Source organism: Ixodes scapularis, unplaced genomic scaffold (genome assembly GCF_016920785.2).
Source record: "Ixodes scapularis isolate PalLabHiFi unplaced genomic scaffold, ASM1692078v2 PGA_scaffold0__279_contigs__length_252992795, whole genome shotgun sequence".
Classification (NCBI taxonomy): domain Eukaryota; kingdom Metazoa; phylum Arthropoda; class Arachnida; order Ixodida; family Ixodidae; genus Ixodes; species Ixodes scapularis.
In genome coordinates, this window is record NW_024609835.1 from 70,712,673 (window position 1) to 70,731,280 (window position 18,608).

Below are 18,608 nucleotides of genomic sequence, written 5' to 3' on the forward strand. Positions count from 1 at the left end.
ACACCTAATGTTTCAGCACTACTTACCAATCCAATTTCGGAAGTACATACTATTTCTTGGTACGCAATACAGAAACTATACGCAAAACTAAAACTAAATTAACTGTTCCAGCGTTGCTGGGAAAAATAAATTTTTGTTTTCTCTCGTGTACAGTGTAGGAAAGAAGTCACTCATAATTTCGTTTGTCAATCATTTAAAAGTTTATTTTTATCAGCAGAGATGGTTGCCCTGCCCGCTCAATCAAGCACGTAAAGTTATCCGCTATGGACTACTGGGTGGGTTGTGATGCAAATACAGACGTAACCAGAAAGCGCAGCGACCTTCCAATTTCAAAATCGTCTCTTCCGGAGGCCCGTTCGTTATTTTCTGAGCAACCAGGTTGTCGGGTCTGACCTGAGGCCATTGATACTTGTCCACGAGGTACTTGTTTCTGTAAGAAGAATACATAAACGTCAAGGACCTAGAAGGGAAGGCATAATGAAGCCGTCACCGCTTCTCCTATTAAACCGTTTGCCTTTCCAGGGCATCCTGCCTCAGCTGCCTTAGACTTAAGATGATATTGTTGTAAGAAGATAATAGCCTTATATGTATCCCTTTGTAAACGGTAATCAATTTTATGTGCTGAGACTCCCCAAATGTCGCTTGGATTGCCAAGATGCAGGTCCTCCAGCACCCGTATTCACCAAACATTTTAACAAAATGCAGTAACTTTGTCGTTGACGTTTTGCAAACCGGCAGAAACTTGTTCAGCGCGCTCATTAAATGACCACCACGTGTGTCTTAAGTGTGAAATAAAAGGTAAAGCAGTTCGTTCGTGCAGGGAAGACACGTGGAGCTCGAGTGACGTTAGTTATGAGAACCACGCAGCCGTTCTCGTGAAGGACCTAGCACACATGGCTATGGCACGGTAGTGAAAGAGCGTGTGTATTGCCAGGAAGCATTTGTGCAAACGTAATAAATGAACAACAATGGAACACGAACGCTACAACCGGCAAAGGCAGACGCCTCCGGCAGCGCCGCAGCAGTAGCATGTCTGGGCCGGCTTATTCCGTTGTTTTATTTCCCTAAGCTGTTCTTGGTGAGGGTGGAATTAATACTTTGTGAAGTCGCTTTCAGAGTCTATTACGGCAGCCATCCGACGAGGAAGACCTTCCACCAGGTGGGATCGCTAGTCCGAAAATCGCAGCCGATTTTCGGACTCAGCTTGAACCCCCGACTACACGACGTCCACCGATCCTCTCTGCAGAGGCCGGTGGGAGAGGGTCCTCTTCATTGCTCCCCAGACGTTCTCTATGACGTCCATGTCGGCTCCTTGGGATAACCAGGCGAGTGTCGTGGCCTCTCCATCTTGCAACAGTTTAGGCACGGACCGTGCTTTGTAGACTGAGCTGCGGTCTTGCTGTAGAGAGAAGAAACCGCCGCTGAAGGGGCCGTCCAAAGCGTACGGCAGGAGCGCCGACTCAACAAGCTCTCCGCGCGCCGCGGAGTTGAACCGGACCTCAATGCGAACCAGAAGACCGAGTCCGTCCCTATACGTTCACGGCGCAATGGCTGATACTGGCAATGCGGTGAAGATTGCATGACTTGAACGTAAAATATAATTAAATTCTTTTATCAGCTCTTATGGGAGTTGAATGTCTCATCTCATGAGAGTATCGTGAAGTAGCTCCACGAGTGTAAATAAATGTGGGAGCACAGAGACTGTGAAAAGCAGAGCGTGCTTTTCAAGGCGCTGAACTTATGTGCTGGCTTTTCACCTAGTGAAATAATATAGACTGTGAGTCGAATAGTCTCTTTTGGGCAAGCAGTCGCAAGAGAATTGTGAAGCACTGATATAGCTATCCACAGCTCTTACCCGGTGTGGTCGGCTCGCCATATTCAAACGAAAAAAACAGCGTTGAAAAACACAGGGACACCGACGAAGGAAAACAGGACAAAGCGCACACTCAACTGAAGTTTATTGGAAATTGACAAGTTAATAGAGCCACGAAAATCCTTCTTAACCTTATCTACTCAGCCCGCGTTTCATAAATTAAAACTCATGCGCAGGTAAAGACAGGGACGTGTCACTTCTACATTTCTTCTCCGTGGTCCTAATTTCAAATGCATCACATGATTTTCGCGCACCTTTATCTTTGATCGATCCAAACTCTTAATATCTTTGAAGGCCGGGATGCACGAGTTGCATGAATTGCAAGATGTCCTGAAGGCGTAGTTCTTGTCGAGGCAGTGTGCTCGCGGGTGCGATTATTCACGCACCTGCCCGTATGCCCCACGTATGGCATTACCCGTGTGAAACTGCCAAGCGCCTCTTTCTGTAACAATGGCCCTCAAGTGAATTTCAAGCTTATGTGCAGCAAAACGGATGTCGAGATGAAATTTCTTGCTAGATCGGACACTGTTTAGCAACCCCGATAGTTCCAATCTGCTGCATAAGTCTGAGCCCGACATTTCTCCTTTGTTAAGAGTCTTGGAGAGACTTGCTTGAAATTCTTGTCGATGGCCTGGATTGCCTCAGCACCGTACAGGGCGGACGGAGCAAGGACGAATCCTCCTTCCTTATCAGAAGAAAGTAATGTTGGCATTGTGCGCAAAGCAGCTTAGAGGGGCAGATAGATCGCCTGCAGAAGGCTGATTTTCCGCTGAAATTTTTGGTTGAGGTGGCAGAAAGCTTAATAAAAAAAATTAAAGACGGTCACAAATTTCTGTAACGCGCGAAATTAGAGCGCAGCTCTTGAGGAGGGGGGAGATATGGAGGGGAGGGTATGCCCCTCCTCCTCCTCCATACTTTCTTCTCCTCCCCTCCTCCTCTCCTTATCACGTCGTCGTCCGCTACATTTAGCGTAAAAATTTCCCCGCTAAATTTAGGGGAATGTTCCCCCGCTAAATTTAGTGGAAAAACTTCCGCGCTAAAGTTAGCGAAAAAATTTCCCGCTAAATTTACAAAAAGTTTTCGCGCCAAATTTAGCGGGAAACTTTTACTCTCCTGGCGTCACACGTGACGTCACGAGTGACATAATTATGGGAAACGTCCCATAATGCAACGCGCCGTTACGCCGACGACGCTCAACCCGGAAACAGGCGCCTAAGAGCTGCGCTCTAAAAAGGTTTAGAGTAATCAGAAATCAAACGGCGACAAACCGACTTCGAAGCCTGTTGTCATTCCACATATGCACAATGTCACGCACAACCTAAAAAAGGTAGCCCAGCGCTACAATGTTCCGGTAGTTTTTTCAGCACCCCAATAAGTTTGCGCTACTTAGTCGCCCGGTAAATTCCCTGCAGCCGTCTTCGGGTCCGTGCACTATACTAGTCACCGAAATAAATACGTAGAATGCGCTACTGGCGCCAACTACAAAATCCCTATGACACGTGGGATGACATATGTGGGCCAGGCGGGCAGGTGCGTGAATGATCGCACCCGCGAGCACGCTGCCTCTACAGGACGACACCTTCAGGACATCTCGCAATTCATCATAACACATGCTCGTGGACCCCTGCCTTCAATGATACTAAGGTTTTGGCTAGATACAAAGATAAACTGTCGCGAGTAGTATATGAGACATTTGAAATTAGGACCAGAAGAAATGTATAAGTTACACGTCGCTGTCTTTATTTACAGGTAAGTTTTATTTTCTGAAAAGCGGGCTGAGTACAGAATGTTAACAAGCTTTTTTGTGGCACTAAGCGTGTCAATTTCAATAAACTTCAGTTGAGTGTGCGCCTTGTCCTGTTTCCCTTCGTCTCTGTCGCTGAGTATTTCCGGCGCTGTTTTTTTTTTTTTTTGTTTTTTTTTTGGAATGAACCAAATGGCTTTAATTTTTACTTTATCGTCATATTCGTTGACGTTGATCCCAGCGAGTAGTGAAGGGAGATTTATTTATCCGGTGAACAGCACGTTCTGCCAGTGAGCTGAAGTGAATGCTGATTGTTCTTGAACAAACAAAAAAACGTGTTTTTTTTTTTTTTTTTTTTTTGACTGCCGCAACCATTGGCTTTCTTGCTGGGAAACGGATACGCAGGCCAGCTTCGTGAAGTCGCATTCGCGCCGTTTTTACGCCCACGTTGAGGTTGAGTTAGTTTTTTTTTTTTTTTTACTTTCCGGTTGGTCAGTGTGGGATTATAAGCTACAGCGGCCAGAAGGAATCTGTCCTCATCCTCCGTCGTCGCCCCCGGTCGTGATTCACGTGGGAGGTTCTCAATCCACTGCTCGTCCTGAAACGCCTGCCATCTTTTGGTTATGATGCATAATGTGCGACCGTATAGTCTCGCTACCCTATTCACGCTGGGTAAGAATGCTAAGCCCCTCCGAAATGGTAACTCTTGTCATGGTGTGTCAAGATGACTAACATTAACGAGCGATTCCTTGTTCTTTATAAAATCTACCCCTAATTATAGGTGATAAAATATGCGCATTGGATCATACAGAAAGCGTGGCATCAGCATTCACAGGTGCCAGCATTCAATTTCTTTCTCGAACTTTTTTACACACCTATGTAAATAAACAAACACAATTTCCCGAACATAGTGTCTCACTATCTTGCTGGAGCATACGCTCTCGGTCCTTCACTAGAATAACTGCTGCGTGGGTTTGATAACTGACGTCAAGCTGGACGAGGTCACGGCGGAGCCCTCAAGAATGTTGCTTGTTCGTCAATTATAAATTCACTATATTTCGTAAATGTTTGGTGGATGTGGGAGCTGGTGGACATAGATTCCGGCAATTCCAGCGCAACATACGAGCCACAAAAACTAGAGAGGCACAGGGCGAGCACTGCGAGCCGCTATATAAAGGTTTGCCGAGCAAATGACTTTACTTAGGCTTCAGCAGACGTCCTGGGTCTAGTCTTGTTATTTTGTCTCGAATTCCGCACAGTTTCTGCTATACTGTCACAAGAAATTGACGACGCATATTAAGAAAAGAAAAGATAGATCGAGGTACACTTAATCACTTCTTATGAGTTGTAAGTGCGAAAGCATGCAAGCCGCTCGTCCGTTCCCTTTTTCGTCTGCTGCGTACTTTTCGTCGCCGGTCGGCGCGTGTTCTCCCCTGGTGACCTTGGACGCTCCGCGCTGATGGACACGCAGCGCCATGGGGTGAGCGATCGTGGAAACTGACGAGCGCAGCGACCAATGGGAGCCCCGTCGACGCGTGCCAGCCAATGAAACCGAAGGAAACTATCTGCCGTTTTCGCGCTTCAGACTGATGACGTCAGCGAGACTGTTAATGCTTTCGCATTAAAGAAACGGCGCAAGTTAGGAGAAAGCATGACGCTGCCGGAATGCTCCACGGATGCGCGCGCGAGGTTCGAGCGCTAGCAGCCTGTTCTTGCTGCGAGCGACGAGTTTCCTCGCCTGGCTTATGCCGAGCTACCGAAAGTGGCTGCGACGGAACTTCGAGCGCACCTCCAGCGCAGCGTCGAAGCGCTGGGCGAGGGTCATGCACATCGGAAACGGTGGCTAGAAGGGGAAGTGTGACGGGAGCCGTAGTCGCGCCATGATAAAAAGAATCGCGAAGCGCGATGAACCTTTTGAGAGCCTAGATTGTAGAGATGGTTTATCTCGAACCGTGGAGTGCGTTTGCAATTTAAAGGCGTACGCCACCGACGAATATTGATTGCCAGTGCGCATGGGCTGCATTTTCGCGTGGCGAGGGAGAAAGCAGGCGGAACGGCTGAAACGTTCGGTTCGCTGACGACGACCAACGCGTTCGGGACCTCCTCACATCTCGTATTGCAAACGCGGCCCACACACCATGTGACCCTGGGTTGGAAGCACTGTGTAATGTGTACAATATACGTATACGTTGTTTCGCCTGTTGTCTGCAGCGCCCTACAGTGGTATCCAAATATTTTCTTCGCGGAATTCAGGTGCACGACCCATTTAACAGGTGAAACGTGCGCAAGTTATATAGTTGCACAATCCTGACTTTAAATATAAAGAAGATATGCGACCTTTGGACGCACGCGCGGCGGGCAGCACGTGTGTTGCGATAAAAATCCTCGCAACCGCGGGGGCCCCAGCAGTTTGCAGGCAAGTAAAGCGCTGGATATCCTGACTTGTCCAAGTACCGGCATCCATTGCTCGTGCCGCGGGCGCTCCTTCGACACAGTGAAAAAGCAACTATGGAAATTCACAATGAGTTTGCCAGCAAAACAAAGGGCGCCGTTAAGTATATAAGTGAGCCGTCTGTGGCCCCTGTGGCGATGCTAGATAAGGAAATATTATTTTAACGCGACAGCGCTAAGGAAAGGAACTGGTGTCGCGGAAAAGTCGGCGTCGTTGCGAGGAGAAAATCCTGATTGGTCGATAGGATCATGACTTCACAGCCATATGGCTTCGCGCGGGAATTTCGAACAATTCGCAATGCTTACGTGAAACATGATTTAAAGAGTATACAATGTGGTTCATTTAAACATGACATAAAGCGAATACGTCATGTCGCCGCATGTCTCAAATGATTTCACTTTACAAAGTAATTTATTTGGCTCAAATAAAGTTTTGAAGAATTTTAGGTGGGATTCCAATTTTAGGCGGGATTCGAGGCCAAAACCCTTCGGTTGCGAGCCAGACACGCTTGCACGGCTTTCGTGTTTCACTCTTAAAGCAGAATCTTAAGCGTCCCCCTGTATTTGTTTGTAGAGAAAGTTGGGTAACTGGAAGTGACGTGGTTTTTTTGAAGCGTTTCAGTCGTTGTGTTCCTAATAAACTTTCAGTTGCGAGTGCGCTGCATATTGTCGTTACCGCTTTCACTTTGTTCCTGTCCTTCGGCCCTTCTATGCTACCCCATGCAGCAAAAAATATTAAGTTTTTTGTTTTCTTACTATGGCGGGTTTCTTTGAAGAAGTTGTTAATTAAACTGTACCTCAAAATTGGACTAGTTTATTTTTTTTTCTTATTGTGTTCAGTGATCAAACGGACTTATCAATCAATATGTCATGTATAAAAATGCATATAATTAAAAAACGCTATTTTATAGCTATGGTGCTTTAAAACAAATTATACTGTTTTACATAAAATTAATTAATTATAATCATTAAGTAAAAGTCAAAATTTATTATTGAAAACAAATAAATCAAGCTTATTTTATTCAAAAAATATACCGAAATATCCCAAGGGATACCCGACCCCCAAAAAATAACCCGCCCCTATTTTTGCCCTGATTTGCTATTTTATTTTAAAACACCGCAAGATCGCTCACTCATAGTGACCCTAGTGTTCGGATCAATGATGACGTCGGCGTAAATGCCGCTAGTTAGCTACGGCGGGACATAAGCGAACATTGCTGATTCGAAATCTTTGCATGATTGTCCGTCGCCGCGATAACTAGTTTGGCAGGAAAACATGACCTAAAAATAGCTTTTCTTCAACTTCCCTTCATTGAACACCGAAATTAGCGCACTCCTTAATTTCACCCGATCTGCTCTTGATTTTAGATGGGCTATCTCTCGTGATATTGCCGTAATTCTTTGCACCATGGCTAATCACTTAATATCTCATTGTTAAACGATTGAGCTTTATACCATAGAACTATCCTACATAATATCAGGCTGTTACTTCTGCCAACTTAGTAACAACTGCCTTTCTTTATGCCTGTTGTAGCCAGTAATTTATGTTCCACATGATTCTAAACTTGAGACGAACAGACGACAAGGGGACAGACACACACACGCCTGAACGTGTGTGTCTGTCCCCTTGTCCTCCGTTCGTCCGGGGGTTAGAATCGTGTGTAACGTTAACAAGCTCGCCTGCTGAATAACTTCGTTTTCCAGTATAATGTATGTTCACTGCATTTTACAGAGTAATTACTAAACTATACTTATAGTATCTCTGTGAACAAATGTGTGCAACACCGACTTTCGTTTCGCTCCAACCTCTACTGTGGATTCCGACGCACCAAAGAGAAAATTACGCTCGTCCCTGTACAGATAACCCCGCTCCATCATTCCCAAAAATTGCTCTTAAGAACGATCTAAACGAAACGACCTAGAAAGCTTCTACGTTTGACAGTTTTTTTTTTCTACAGTTTTTACGAGAATTCGTGGAACTCAGCATCTTCGGAACATACTTGGGTTCCCTAGCGATCGAGACGGATGCATCACCCCATTTCAAAATTACCCTTCCCCAAGCGATTGAGTCAAAGCCGCTCATTCACATCTGACACGACGTAACTTACGATTTGTTTTGTCCGTGGAAGCAAAAATGGGTTGATAGCTACACTTTTTAAACTAAAGAAAATGGTATATTAAAACTGGCCCAGGTGATTTGTAAAAAAAAAAAAAAGAAAACTCAACATTGTGCAACTCGATGTTTCGTTTGCTATTTCTCTAGTCTTTATGCTTTGTTCAGGTAGGACGCACCTATCAGCATTTATTGGCTTTGTTTAGTAACGTCTACGTAGGTAGAAAACATCAATAACGCTTCGAAATTTCCTTCGTTAGGGCAGTTGGAGAATAAAAGAATGATGTTCCTACAATGTGAGCTTGACTTTGCTTTGGTCATGACTTCAACTGAATTTTACGTTTTAGCGGAAAACAAACAGCGCAAGGACAAGGACAGAGTAGAAGGCGGTAGACAGACACAGCGCTGTGTGTGTCTACCGCCTTCTACTCTGTCCTTGTCCTTGCCCTGTTTGTTTTCCGCTAATATGAATGACCAACTAGCCCCATCGTCAACACTACTGAATTTTACGCAGCACTGGTGTTCGGCATCGATTGCAAATGTTGTGTTTTTTTTATACATGTAATTACGATTCATCGTCGGATGTTGTGTTTGTCGTACCCGAACGGCACGTGCACATGAGAATAACTCGGACTTGTCTTTGTCTGAGGCATTTCAAAATTCCATCCCGCATCACATATAAAAAAGAAAAAAAAAGCGAAAAGCAAGTTTTCAACTTACCCTTTCTTTGCAAAGGAAGTCCACAATTCTATCAATTTCTTGCTGTAGGTTTGGTCGTCAGAGCTTCTGTTTTCCAGTAATGGCCTCCCGAAGACGTACTCTACGTCGTCGAAATGTGTCATACCATACCAGGGATTTTTCATCGCTCTATCGGAAGTGTGATTCAACACGTAGTGGAAGACTCTGTTTCGTGGGTTACTGGCCAGCGTGAGGGAAGTCAAGATTGTTGGGCAATTAATCATCTTATCACCCCAAGCGTCTTGGACCGCTCGCTTCAGCCCTACAAAATCCGTGTCTCTGAGACTGCCGGTGTAGAGATCATAAACATCGTTTAGAAATTCTGGACTCAGGGTTCCTATAAGAGGCGCTAATAAAAGTTGCGTTTGATTTTTTGTCAAGTTCTTCATAGACTCGGGGGAGAACCCAACCGGGAATGAATAGAAAGCAAAGAATCCGCCTTCATTTTCCACGTTACCGATCAGAATGTCTTTGTCCCCCGATTCGACGACCGCACATGGGTCTGGCAACGAGGAAGTTCCGAATATTGCACGGAAGCAATTTCTACCCGAACAAGCCAACTCTTCTGCAACTCGGATCTGCCTGGTGTCTACACGTCGCAAACACTCGATCTCGTCCTCTTGCAGATAAGCGTAAGGATCCAAAAAACGAGTACAGTTCAAGTTTCTTGCCAAGTAATGAGCCTTCTCAAGCCGCCTATGGTCGCTGTACTTCGTGGAGCGGGTACACAAAGATCCGCTTTGCATAATGGCCCTTTGGAAGAGCGGCCTGGACACCGGCGACAGTAGATGAAAGAGCACGGCCTGTGACCCAGCGCTTTCACCGAACAGCGTGACGCTTCCAGGATCCCCTCCAAAACTCGGTATGTTATCCCGAACCCAGCGTAAAGCCAGTGCCTGGTCCAGGAGTCCTTGATTTCCGGGGGCGCTCTGTGTGCTCCCGTGAAGGAAGCCCAACGATCCCAGCCTATAGTTCATGGAGACGACCACGACGTGTCCGAAGGCTGCCAGGAACGCGCCGTCGTAGACCGGAAGGGAAGACGAGCCTTGGCTGAAGCCTCCGCCATGGATCCACACCATCACGGTCAGGTTCGAAGTACTGGGAGGCACGACCGGGCTCCAAACGTTCAAGAACAGACAGTCCTCGCTTTGTTCAGTTTCGTCTGCAAAAACATGCATTAGTATTCAACATGCATGCCGAAGTCATCATTGTGTTCCCTCGTCATGAGTCATGGCACAAACGGTTTGGTAGATCCTTGGGTAGTGAAACCGTGCAGTAAAGAAGGTTGTTCAAAATATTTGTTAATTAACAAATCTGTGTTAATATTGTCACAAATGACAATTGATGAGGCGATAATAACTGAAGAAACAAAATATTTGATGGGGCGAACTTGTGCCCAAAACAAAAAAAAGTGAAAGCCGTTTACAAATCCCTGTAATGCCGAATTGGAGCGCAGCTCTTGAGGAGGAGGAGTGAAGGGTACTGAGGGGAGGGTAGACCCCTCCTCCTCCCCTCATTCTTTAATATGCTCCGGGGGGGCGGTCACGTGACCTCGGGGGGGGGGGGGGGGGTGTCACGTGACTTCGGGGAGGGGGGTCACGTGACCTCAGAGGGGTCACGTGACCTCAGAGGGGTCACGTGACCTCAGAGGGGTCACGTGACCTGGGGGTCACGTGGGGGTCACCTTGGGGTCACGTGACCTTGAGATGACCTTGGGAGGGGTCACGTGACCTTGGGGGTCACGTGACCTTCGGGAGGAGACCACGTGACCTCGGGGGTCACGTGACCTCAGAGGGGTCACGTGACCTTCAAAGGGTCACGTGGGGTCTTGGGGTCACGTGACCTTGAGATGACCTTGGGAGGGGTCACGTGACCTTGGGAGACGTGGGGTCACGTGACCTTGAGATGACCTTGGGGGTCACGTGACCTTGGGATGACTTTGGTTACGGCGACGGCGACGGCGACGGCGACGGCGACGCCGCTCAAGCCGGGAACGGGCCCCTAAGAGCTGCGCTCTAAAAGGGAACTGATTATAACAAGAAAGCGTCGCGGGCGTTGAAGTCGGCGAAAGAGCTGGGTCGAACGCTGGAGCGAGACTGACTCCGCTGGCCATGCGGAGTCCCTTATATACCCGTGGGTTTCTGGAATATTCGGCATAGGCCTCTCGGCGCGACACTCAGGCGCGGTAACGATTCGGCCAGGCACGCGCTCATTCGGCAACGCGCGTGCCAACATACCCTTTACCTGGTTGTATCTATCTACAAAGCTCAAATACCTACACCTTTCAGCGATGGTGGTACCGGAATGCGAGAATCACGCTCTCTAGCTCCTGGGTGCTTTGCTTCAGAATGGAGGTGTTTGCTTACACCTTCCTGACGTGGAAGTATGACGTAAGGCTCTCATATAGCTCGTATTTCACGAAATCAGAAGTATTCACCCGTCGCAGACCGAACATCGTACTCTTGCTCTACGATGATCATTTAGATGACAGCCCTTTATATAGGAACACGCCTATAAGATGTGAAAGGTGCGACTTACTGGGGGTACCCAGACATGCCATCAAATCGGCAAAAAAAGTGTCACATCATTGGTGTGGCGAGATCGCGCTATTGCGGCTGCATAGGCGCGGGTGTTAGTATGTCTCTATTGTGTGTTGTATCTCATTTGTAGCACAATCGTAAAACCACAGTGTGCTGTTGGCTCTCGAAACAAGGCAGAACTAGCGGTACTTTCGCTGACCGGTAGTAAAAGGGAGTTTTAGAACAGCGCACGCTAAAGCTTCGCGTTTCGCAACAAATAGCGTCGTCGCCACTGCGCATGCGCCGAACGCAAACCACGTTTGACGCTTTGCGTGCGCCATTTTAGCGCACGCTATTTCTCAGAAATTGCGTGCGTACGCAAATGGTCTTTGCCCTCCTCCAAGGAGGATTCGTGATGAGAAGTTGGCTAAAGCCAAGAAGAGCACAGTTAAAAAAATGGCGGCCACCAGGACCATGGTTTCGGCCGCTTTGGCGGCGCCGTGAGTGCGACGTCGGCAGCATCCTCACGAATGCGATTTTCAATACGGGACGACATTGCACTCGGTTTGGAAAGCCCAGTAAGGTGGGCAACGATCACCGGCAACTTGATGCTTGCGACGAGCGAACATTCATCCGCGAAGGTCGGTACACTCTTGCCGAGGAGACGTATACGGACAACGACCGGTCGACCGCTCGCGTCGCATTCCCACGTTTAAACGTATGCAAAATTGTTACTTCGGACCAAACATCTTGCTTTTTCTCAAGTAACAGCATTTCGTGTGTGAAATAGGAATCGTGACTGTATCTTGGTGGCCTTGCAAGCACGAGATGTTTGGGCTTTTGCGTCGCGGCGGAGAAGCGCTATTCTAAAACTTTCTTGCGTCGCGTACCGCTGAAGCAAGCGCTAAATTTAGCGCTAGCATGCGCTGGAATTCCGTACGTTATTCTAAAACTCCCTAATGATAGCGATATCAAAAAATCTGCAACTTGCAGCCGGCTAATTTGTTATCCATGAGACGATACATTTACGTTTAGAGTATGCATTAGGGACAGAAAATCATGATGCGATAATTTATGCATCGCCACACATACCGCAACATCTGACGGAGACGGCATTGGATGCCGCTACGTTTACGTAACCGTTTACACCAGCCAATGAGAGTGGAGAGTTTTCGTAGAGGGTTTTCGCCGTCCCGCAACACTCTCAGGCAACCGGCTACGATACCCTGAACTATACAGTCAAGGCTATCGGCGCGCAGGCGTAGCAGCGGCTTCTTCGTTGCGTAGGGCTTAGCGGTGGAGGAAACGCTGTCTACGAAAACTCCTTAATAAGCCGCCAACCGCGGGAAATCTCTGCGGTGACGTTCACGTTATTACAGTGCTCACCGAAGTACAAGATGCGGGAAGGTAGTGTTCCAGCAAAGGCATGCATGGTGTTCAATGTTTAACGCCACAGCAGTTAGGAGCTCGTGTCGCAGAAAATCCGGTGTCAGCGTCGATGGCAACAAAAAATCCCCTAATGCAACACACGCAGCCACGTGTAACGTCATACGTGGCTATGGCGTGATAACCCTATTCACCCGCTGAATCTGGAGGTAAAATTTTCCGCTAAATTTATCAGGTAATGTTCCCGCAAAAGTTAGCGGAAAATTTTCACGACAAACTTAGTGGTAACTTTTGCTGAAATTTTCCCGCCACACCTTAGCGGGAAATTTTCCCGCAAAACTTGCTCCAATTTTGCCGCGCATTTTGGCAGAAAAGTTTCCCCGTAATATAGCGCGTCGATAGGGTCATGACGCCACAGCCACGTGTAACGTCAAGCGTCACAAGGTCATGCGACCTCACACGTGACGACACGCAACGTCACACGTGGCGCCACGTGGCACGTGATGCTACCAACTAGGCCACGCACACACGCTTGACCGATAACGCTATTGTGTTCCATTCTTATGGCGCGTTCATACAGAAAGCGGATCCGCAAACGGCAAAGCGGATCTGCGCGTTTTCAACCACAAAGTGGCTGGGATCGAGCGTTTGGAGCGCGTTTTTGCCAACCGCTTCGGGACCGATTTGAAAAACCGCTTTCGCGAACGACAGAACGGCAACCAACCGGAACGCGACGCAGGCGTGACGTCCGTGCTCTCGAAACATGATGAGATGTGTCGCTGGTGAGGCGTCCAAGGCGCTGTAGTGTTAGCGGTGCAGCAGACAGACCAACGAAGAAACGAGATATTCACGTCTGTCACTTGAATCACCGCGAAAAGAGTTGACTCGTATTCTTATCGGGCTTCGCGCCGGTGATATGGTTCGGGTAAGAGTTCGTTTATCATTCGGGTGGCCAAGGCCCGTCGCTCGCTGCTTTGTTAGTCTTTGGCCTTAGAGCACAGAACCCGCCTTTGATCGCCCAAAATGGCAGCTCGTGTACCCAATAAGACAGTCGCGTGAACTACAGGAAGCTTTTGACACCGTGCATGACCACCCCGAAGGCCGATAGAGACGTCGTGAGCCTAATTGCTACAACGGGGATGGTAGGGTACCTGCGCTAGCTCTACCTGTAACGTTTACTACTACCAAAAAGAATAAAGGGAACATACTCAAGAAATAAAGTGTACGTACCAGACGATGCATAGGTAATCCATGTGGCGTTTATTGGAGCTTAATGTGAAACAAGCAGTAGACTCGATCGACGTGCGAGTGACGAGAGCTGAGTCCGCCATCAACGAAGCCACGACCGGCTACCACCGAACCCATTTCCCGCACCACGGTCTACAATTGCCACTCACTACTCTGAAAATGATAAGAGCGAACGACACCGTGAGGGCGGGGTATCGTCCTAGAGTAATTCTCTTGGACGTCTGTGATGACGTCCTAGAGATGTGACGTCAAAGACGACGTCTGGGACGACCTCTAGGGTGACCTCGAGGGCGACCTCTACGACGACCTCTTGGACGACCTCAAGGACGGCGTCGAGGACGACGTCCGCATACGCGCGCTGCCTATACGCGGAGCGCATTCGAGGCCAGATACTGTGTCGCGAAAACTATGTCGGTTGCTAAAGAACGATATCGCATTAAAAAGAAATGTCTTACCAAGGAAACTTTCGAAGCGTGATGAATCTTCAAACCGTTTTCTTGAGCGTTGAGTGCAATTCTCCGTGAAGGAGGTTCTCCCCGTCCGAGAAACAGAATGTGTGCGCGTGAAATGCTTCAGCTGTTTCAAGGAGCTAATTGATCGGGACCTCACAAAATTTCGTTCCTGAACAAGCAGCTGTCGAAGAGCTCAACAGCTGCATACAATTTATCTCATATTTAATAGTACACCACTGCCTGCAGTTCCGCCACGCCTCTCCTTTTTATGGTTCAAGAAGTGTCCATACTGCCAATCTTTCTTTGTACTTTTTTCATATCCGGATAAAATAGTGGGTTGCTGAATGAATTACATTTTTATTGGAGGCTACTCAGTCACCCTGAGCAGGCACTGCAACTTTGTGCTGAGGTTGCAGGCTTCCTTCCTGCGCATTACGCTAAAATGAGGCTCGATGCTGAAGACTACACGTACTTGAAGTCTTAAAGGCTGCACGTACCTGTTCAACTCTTTGACGGTCGCTTGTTCAAGTACAATTTGCTTTATCAAGTCCCGATGTGTTCATTGGTTCGACAGTCAGCGCACTGAAACAGCTGAAGGAGTTCACTTAACGCACACAAAGTCCCTTTCTCGGACGGAGTGACCTCCTTCAAGGAGGTACGCGTTCAGTAAAACAGTGCCCAGATCCATCTTGCATAAAAAGTTCAATTCGTAACACATTGTTTTCTGATAGGAACTGAAGTCGTTCTACTAACATTATATATTAAAATGACGGACTATATACCAATTTGACTGCGGAAGAATTTTGCGTCCGCTCCGGCCGACGGTCGTAGGTCGTCTCTCTCGCTCTTCAGCAGGGCCCCATCGGGGAGAGCTGCGGTGTTTATTCTGCCACGCGTCCGAGTATCTCGAATGGTTTCGGGTATCCCTCGGTCCATGACAGAAACTCCTTGGATCAGGAGTCCGACTTGTGTGTGGCGTCATAGCTGGATACCACTCGCCCCTTCAAGTAATCAGCGTGAAAAAAACGCTTCGAACTGTAATGTTCAGCCGCGGAAACTGCTGAGGACCCCTACAACACACGTACAGCACACGTGAGCAGTCGCAGGCAAAAACTAACGAAGAAACCGCCCGCAGCTTGGGCAGCCCACGGAAATTGAAAGCCCCAGCAGCATCTCCCAGTTCTTATCCTCCCCGTTTCTTTGCGGCTTCTATTTCATGGTCACCCGCAGGGGCAGTCCGATTGCGGAGCCCATTCGCACCGGCAATATTGTTCGTTATACGTCACGGGTCCGCTTACCGCCGCCAAACTCCCGTCTCAATTACGAGACGAGTGTAAACGGTACCATTAAAGTTTGTTCCTACAACGGCTTTTGCAAACAAGAAAAAGGTTGCGAGAAATCAGTAGAGTATATTTAGTGTTCACGAGGAAGCGCTCGTATTTTCTGTTCAATTGAAATGTTTTTTCTGAAAACCGTAGTTTTTGACGAAAATCCTGCCACGTTACAGTCCACTCAGTGGCTTATCTTATTTTTAAAGACTTTCTTGTCCTTCCTCGAAATCGGCAACGTCTTATCTTTCTGTACTCCAATAACGGCAGTTCTGCTAAATCGGTCGTATTGAAAAAGCCGTAAATTTCAAAATACAAAAACGCAAATTCGGCAGAGACATGTACTGCTTACGTGTAGGAATGCGTTCCTACACGCAGCACGTTCCTACAAGCAGCGCGCCCCGTCTCTCTCTTTCACATGTCACACCGGCGGTGACATCATGGTCCCTCACTGCGCACGCGCGGCCATTCGCCGGCTCTACGGCTTCTGACCGGCTTCAGAGACGACGCGTCTGATATGACGCGTCGCAGCCAAAGCGAATTCCACTTGTGGGTGCCGTTTTTCCGTTACAGGCGGTTAGAGACAACGAATTCGCTTCGCTCTGTGAAACAGTTAAGGCTTTCGCACTAAAAAAAAAGACATATTGAAATACCTCCCTAACGGGCTGTATGAACCTCAATTTTTGCAAATAAATACAAAATCGAAGATGGACTTCTTTGTGATTTTTAAAATAGTGCGATATGAGTAATCTGCCTACTTTTGAGTAATTTTTGAAGAGTATGTGCGTTTTCAATTTGAACGAAAGATTGTACGAATTGAACGAAAGATTGTACGGGTTTCACAATGATGACAACAAATTTCAAATTTCCCAAAAAAATTGAACGCGTAGTTACAAAGTTTTATTTTTTTTCGGAAAATCTTGCATTGTTGTATGATTTGTAATTTTATATAATAAAGACGCTTCGTAAACAACAAGGAATCTTAACCCAATTTTTCTATTTCTTCAGTATCTGCACATATACCTATTAGACCCACAGCGACCACAGTTTGGGCTTTATAACTACCCAAAATATCGACTTCGGGGAAGTCGCCATACGCGCACTTGACAGAAGTGACATTCAGATTCTCGTTCCCGAAAAATAAATTATATTTTTTTTTTCTTACAAAAAGCAAAAATGCGGGGACGTTTTTTCCGGGTGCACGAACAACAAATGTTTTTGTTTTCATCGCTTAAATGTTGACCGGACATAGCCGTTTGACCCTATATATAGATCCATCATTCCAGTCAATAACAGCTCAAGAAACACCGGACATGGTTAGATGCACATTTTTTTGCTTCCTAATTCGTTAGTCGGCGTTTTTATTGGCTAATTCTGCAGTTATATTGGCTACGAAGCGACAATGAGATGCTAAGAGCTCGATCGCCACGCCATGGATTTTCTGAGCTGTCAGTGAGAAGGAAAGGTAATTATCGATTCGCGAGAAAACAAGTGATCATTGGCGGCTCCATTATAATATTGCTTTTGTCGCACTCCCGTTAAGTGTAAGATGTGACCTGTATACCTGGTACAGCCCACTCGACTCCTCGATAAACGTTCCCCTGGATGCAGGCCGGGGGTGTTTCGGTGGCATTCAGAACACCACTCCAGGGTTCCGCAGGCTGCGGTTCTCGGAACCGAAGTTCACCGGTAGGGGCCTTGCCGTACCGAATGCCTATGAAGGTATTCACCACCGTCCCGCGCAGACATTGACTGAAGCCCCTCACGGCTCCGACGGCCGTGTGCACAAGGGGACCCTCCACGGCGTCGTCGGTACGAACGAGAGTCGTAAGTGCTCCCCAAGAGAGTAACAAGAAGCATGTTGTGGTCGATCCGTGCATCAGCTTTCAGCACTGGTGGTACTGCAGCGAATGCATAACATATAATATAACAGTGCCAACCGTCCACAGAACCGTGTTTATGGGCTCGAATTAAAACCATCGTTTTAAGACGGCTTAGCAAAAAAAAATTTTCTTACTTGTTCTGATTTGTAATTTCACTTTTTGTGAACTCTCAGGGAGTGCGGGAACACTGTGGGAATTTGAAATTGAGCTAATATGCCCGTAAGATCGCCGGGGAGGGCAAGCTTTCATCAGCCCTTTTCACGCGCAATTAGAAGACCCTCAAAGCGTATGTTTTCAAAGAAGCGTGTGGGTGAATCAGCTCCCTATACCTTGACTCTGCGTGCCCACCTCGACATGTGCTGGTTCCCTGATTATTCAAAGGCTTCTCTTTTAAAGGTCTTTCAAAGGACCCTTGAAACAAGGCATTTGTCGAATTACACATCTAACAACAAAACTCACAAATCGAAAAAATTTATATTATTTAGGGGTCAAGGATTGCATAAGTCTTACCGTGCAGTGTGCAGCCAAAATACAAGGTAACATGCCAGTGTCTCTTACACCTCTCATCTGGCACTAGCGAGACTTTCTTAAAAGGATTCTCTGGACGACACGAAACTCTTCTCTTCTCACAATCAGGCTCGGGAAGACTGATTCCTTATCATTATCTTACCAAATTCAAGGTTTCTCTAGATTAATTGCGCTACTTGGGGAAGTTCTGTCAAGTGTTGGCAGACAGAGAACGTCTCTTACTAATCTAATTGAAGCTTCAATGAGAAGGGGGCACAGCTTTTGGTTTTAGTTGTCAGGGCTTGAACGATGACGCTCTAACAACAATAGTGTGGCGGGAAAAAAACTTGATTATTATAAAACTTT

General features: G+C 47.2%; 1 protein-coding gene across 1 annotated transcript; it reads right to left on the reverse strand.

Moving 5' to 3' along the window:
* Window positions 1–251: 251 nt before the first annotated feature.
* On the reverse strand, window positions 252–17,732 carry LOC8053590 (cholinesterase 1-like). The gene is made up of 4 exons (XM_040213003.1): window positions 17,431–17,732; window positions 11,809–11,835; window positions 8,902–10,065; window positions 252–430 (listed from the first exon to the last, which is right to left on the reverse strand). The coding sequence occupies exons 1-4, from the start codon at window positions 17,730–17,732 to the stop codon at window positions 262–264; spliced, it is 1,662 nt and encodes a 553-aa protein (XP_040068937.1). The 3' UTR covers window positions 252–261.
* Window positions 17,733–18,608: the final 876 nt, after the last annotated feature.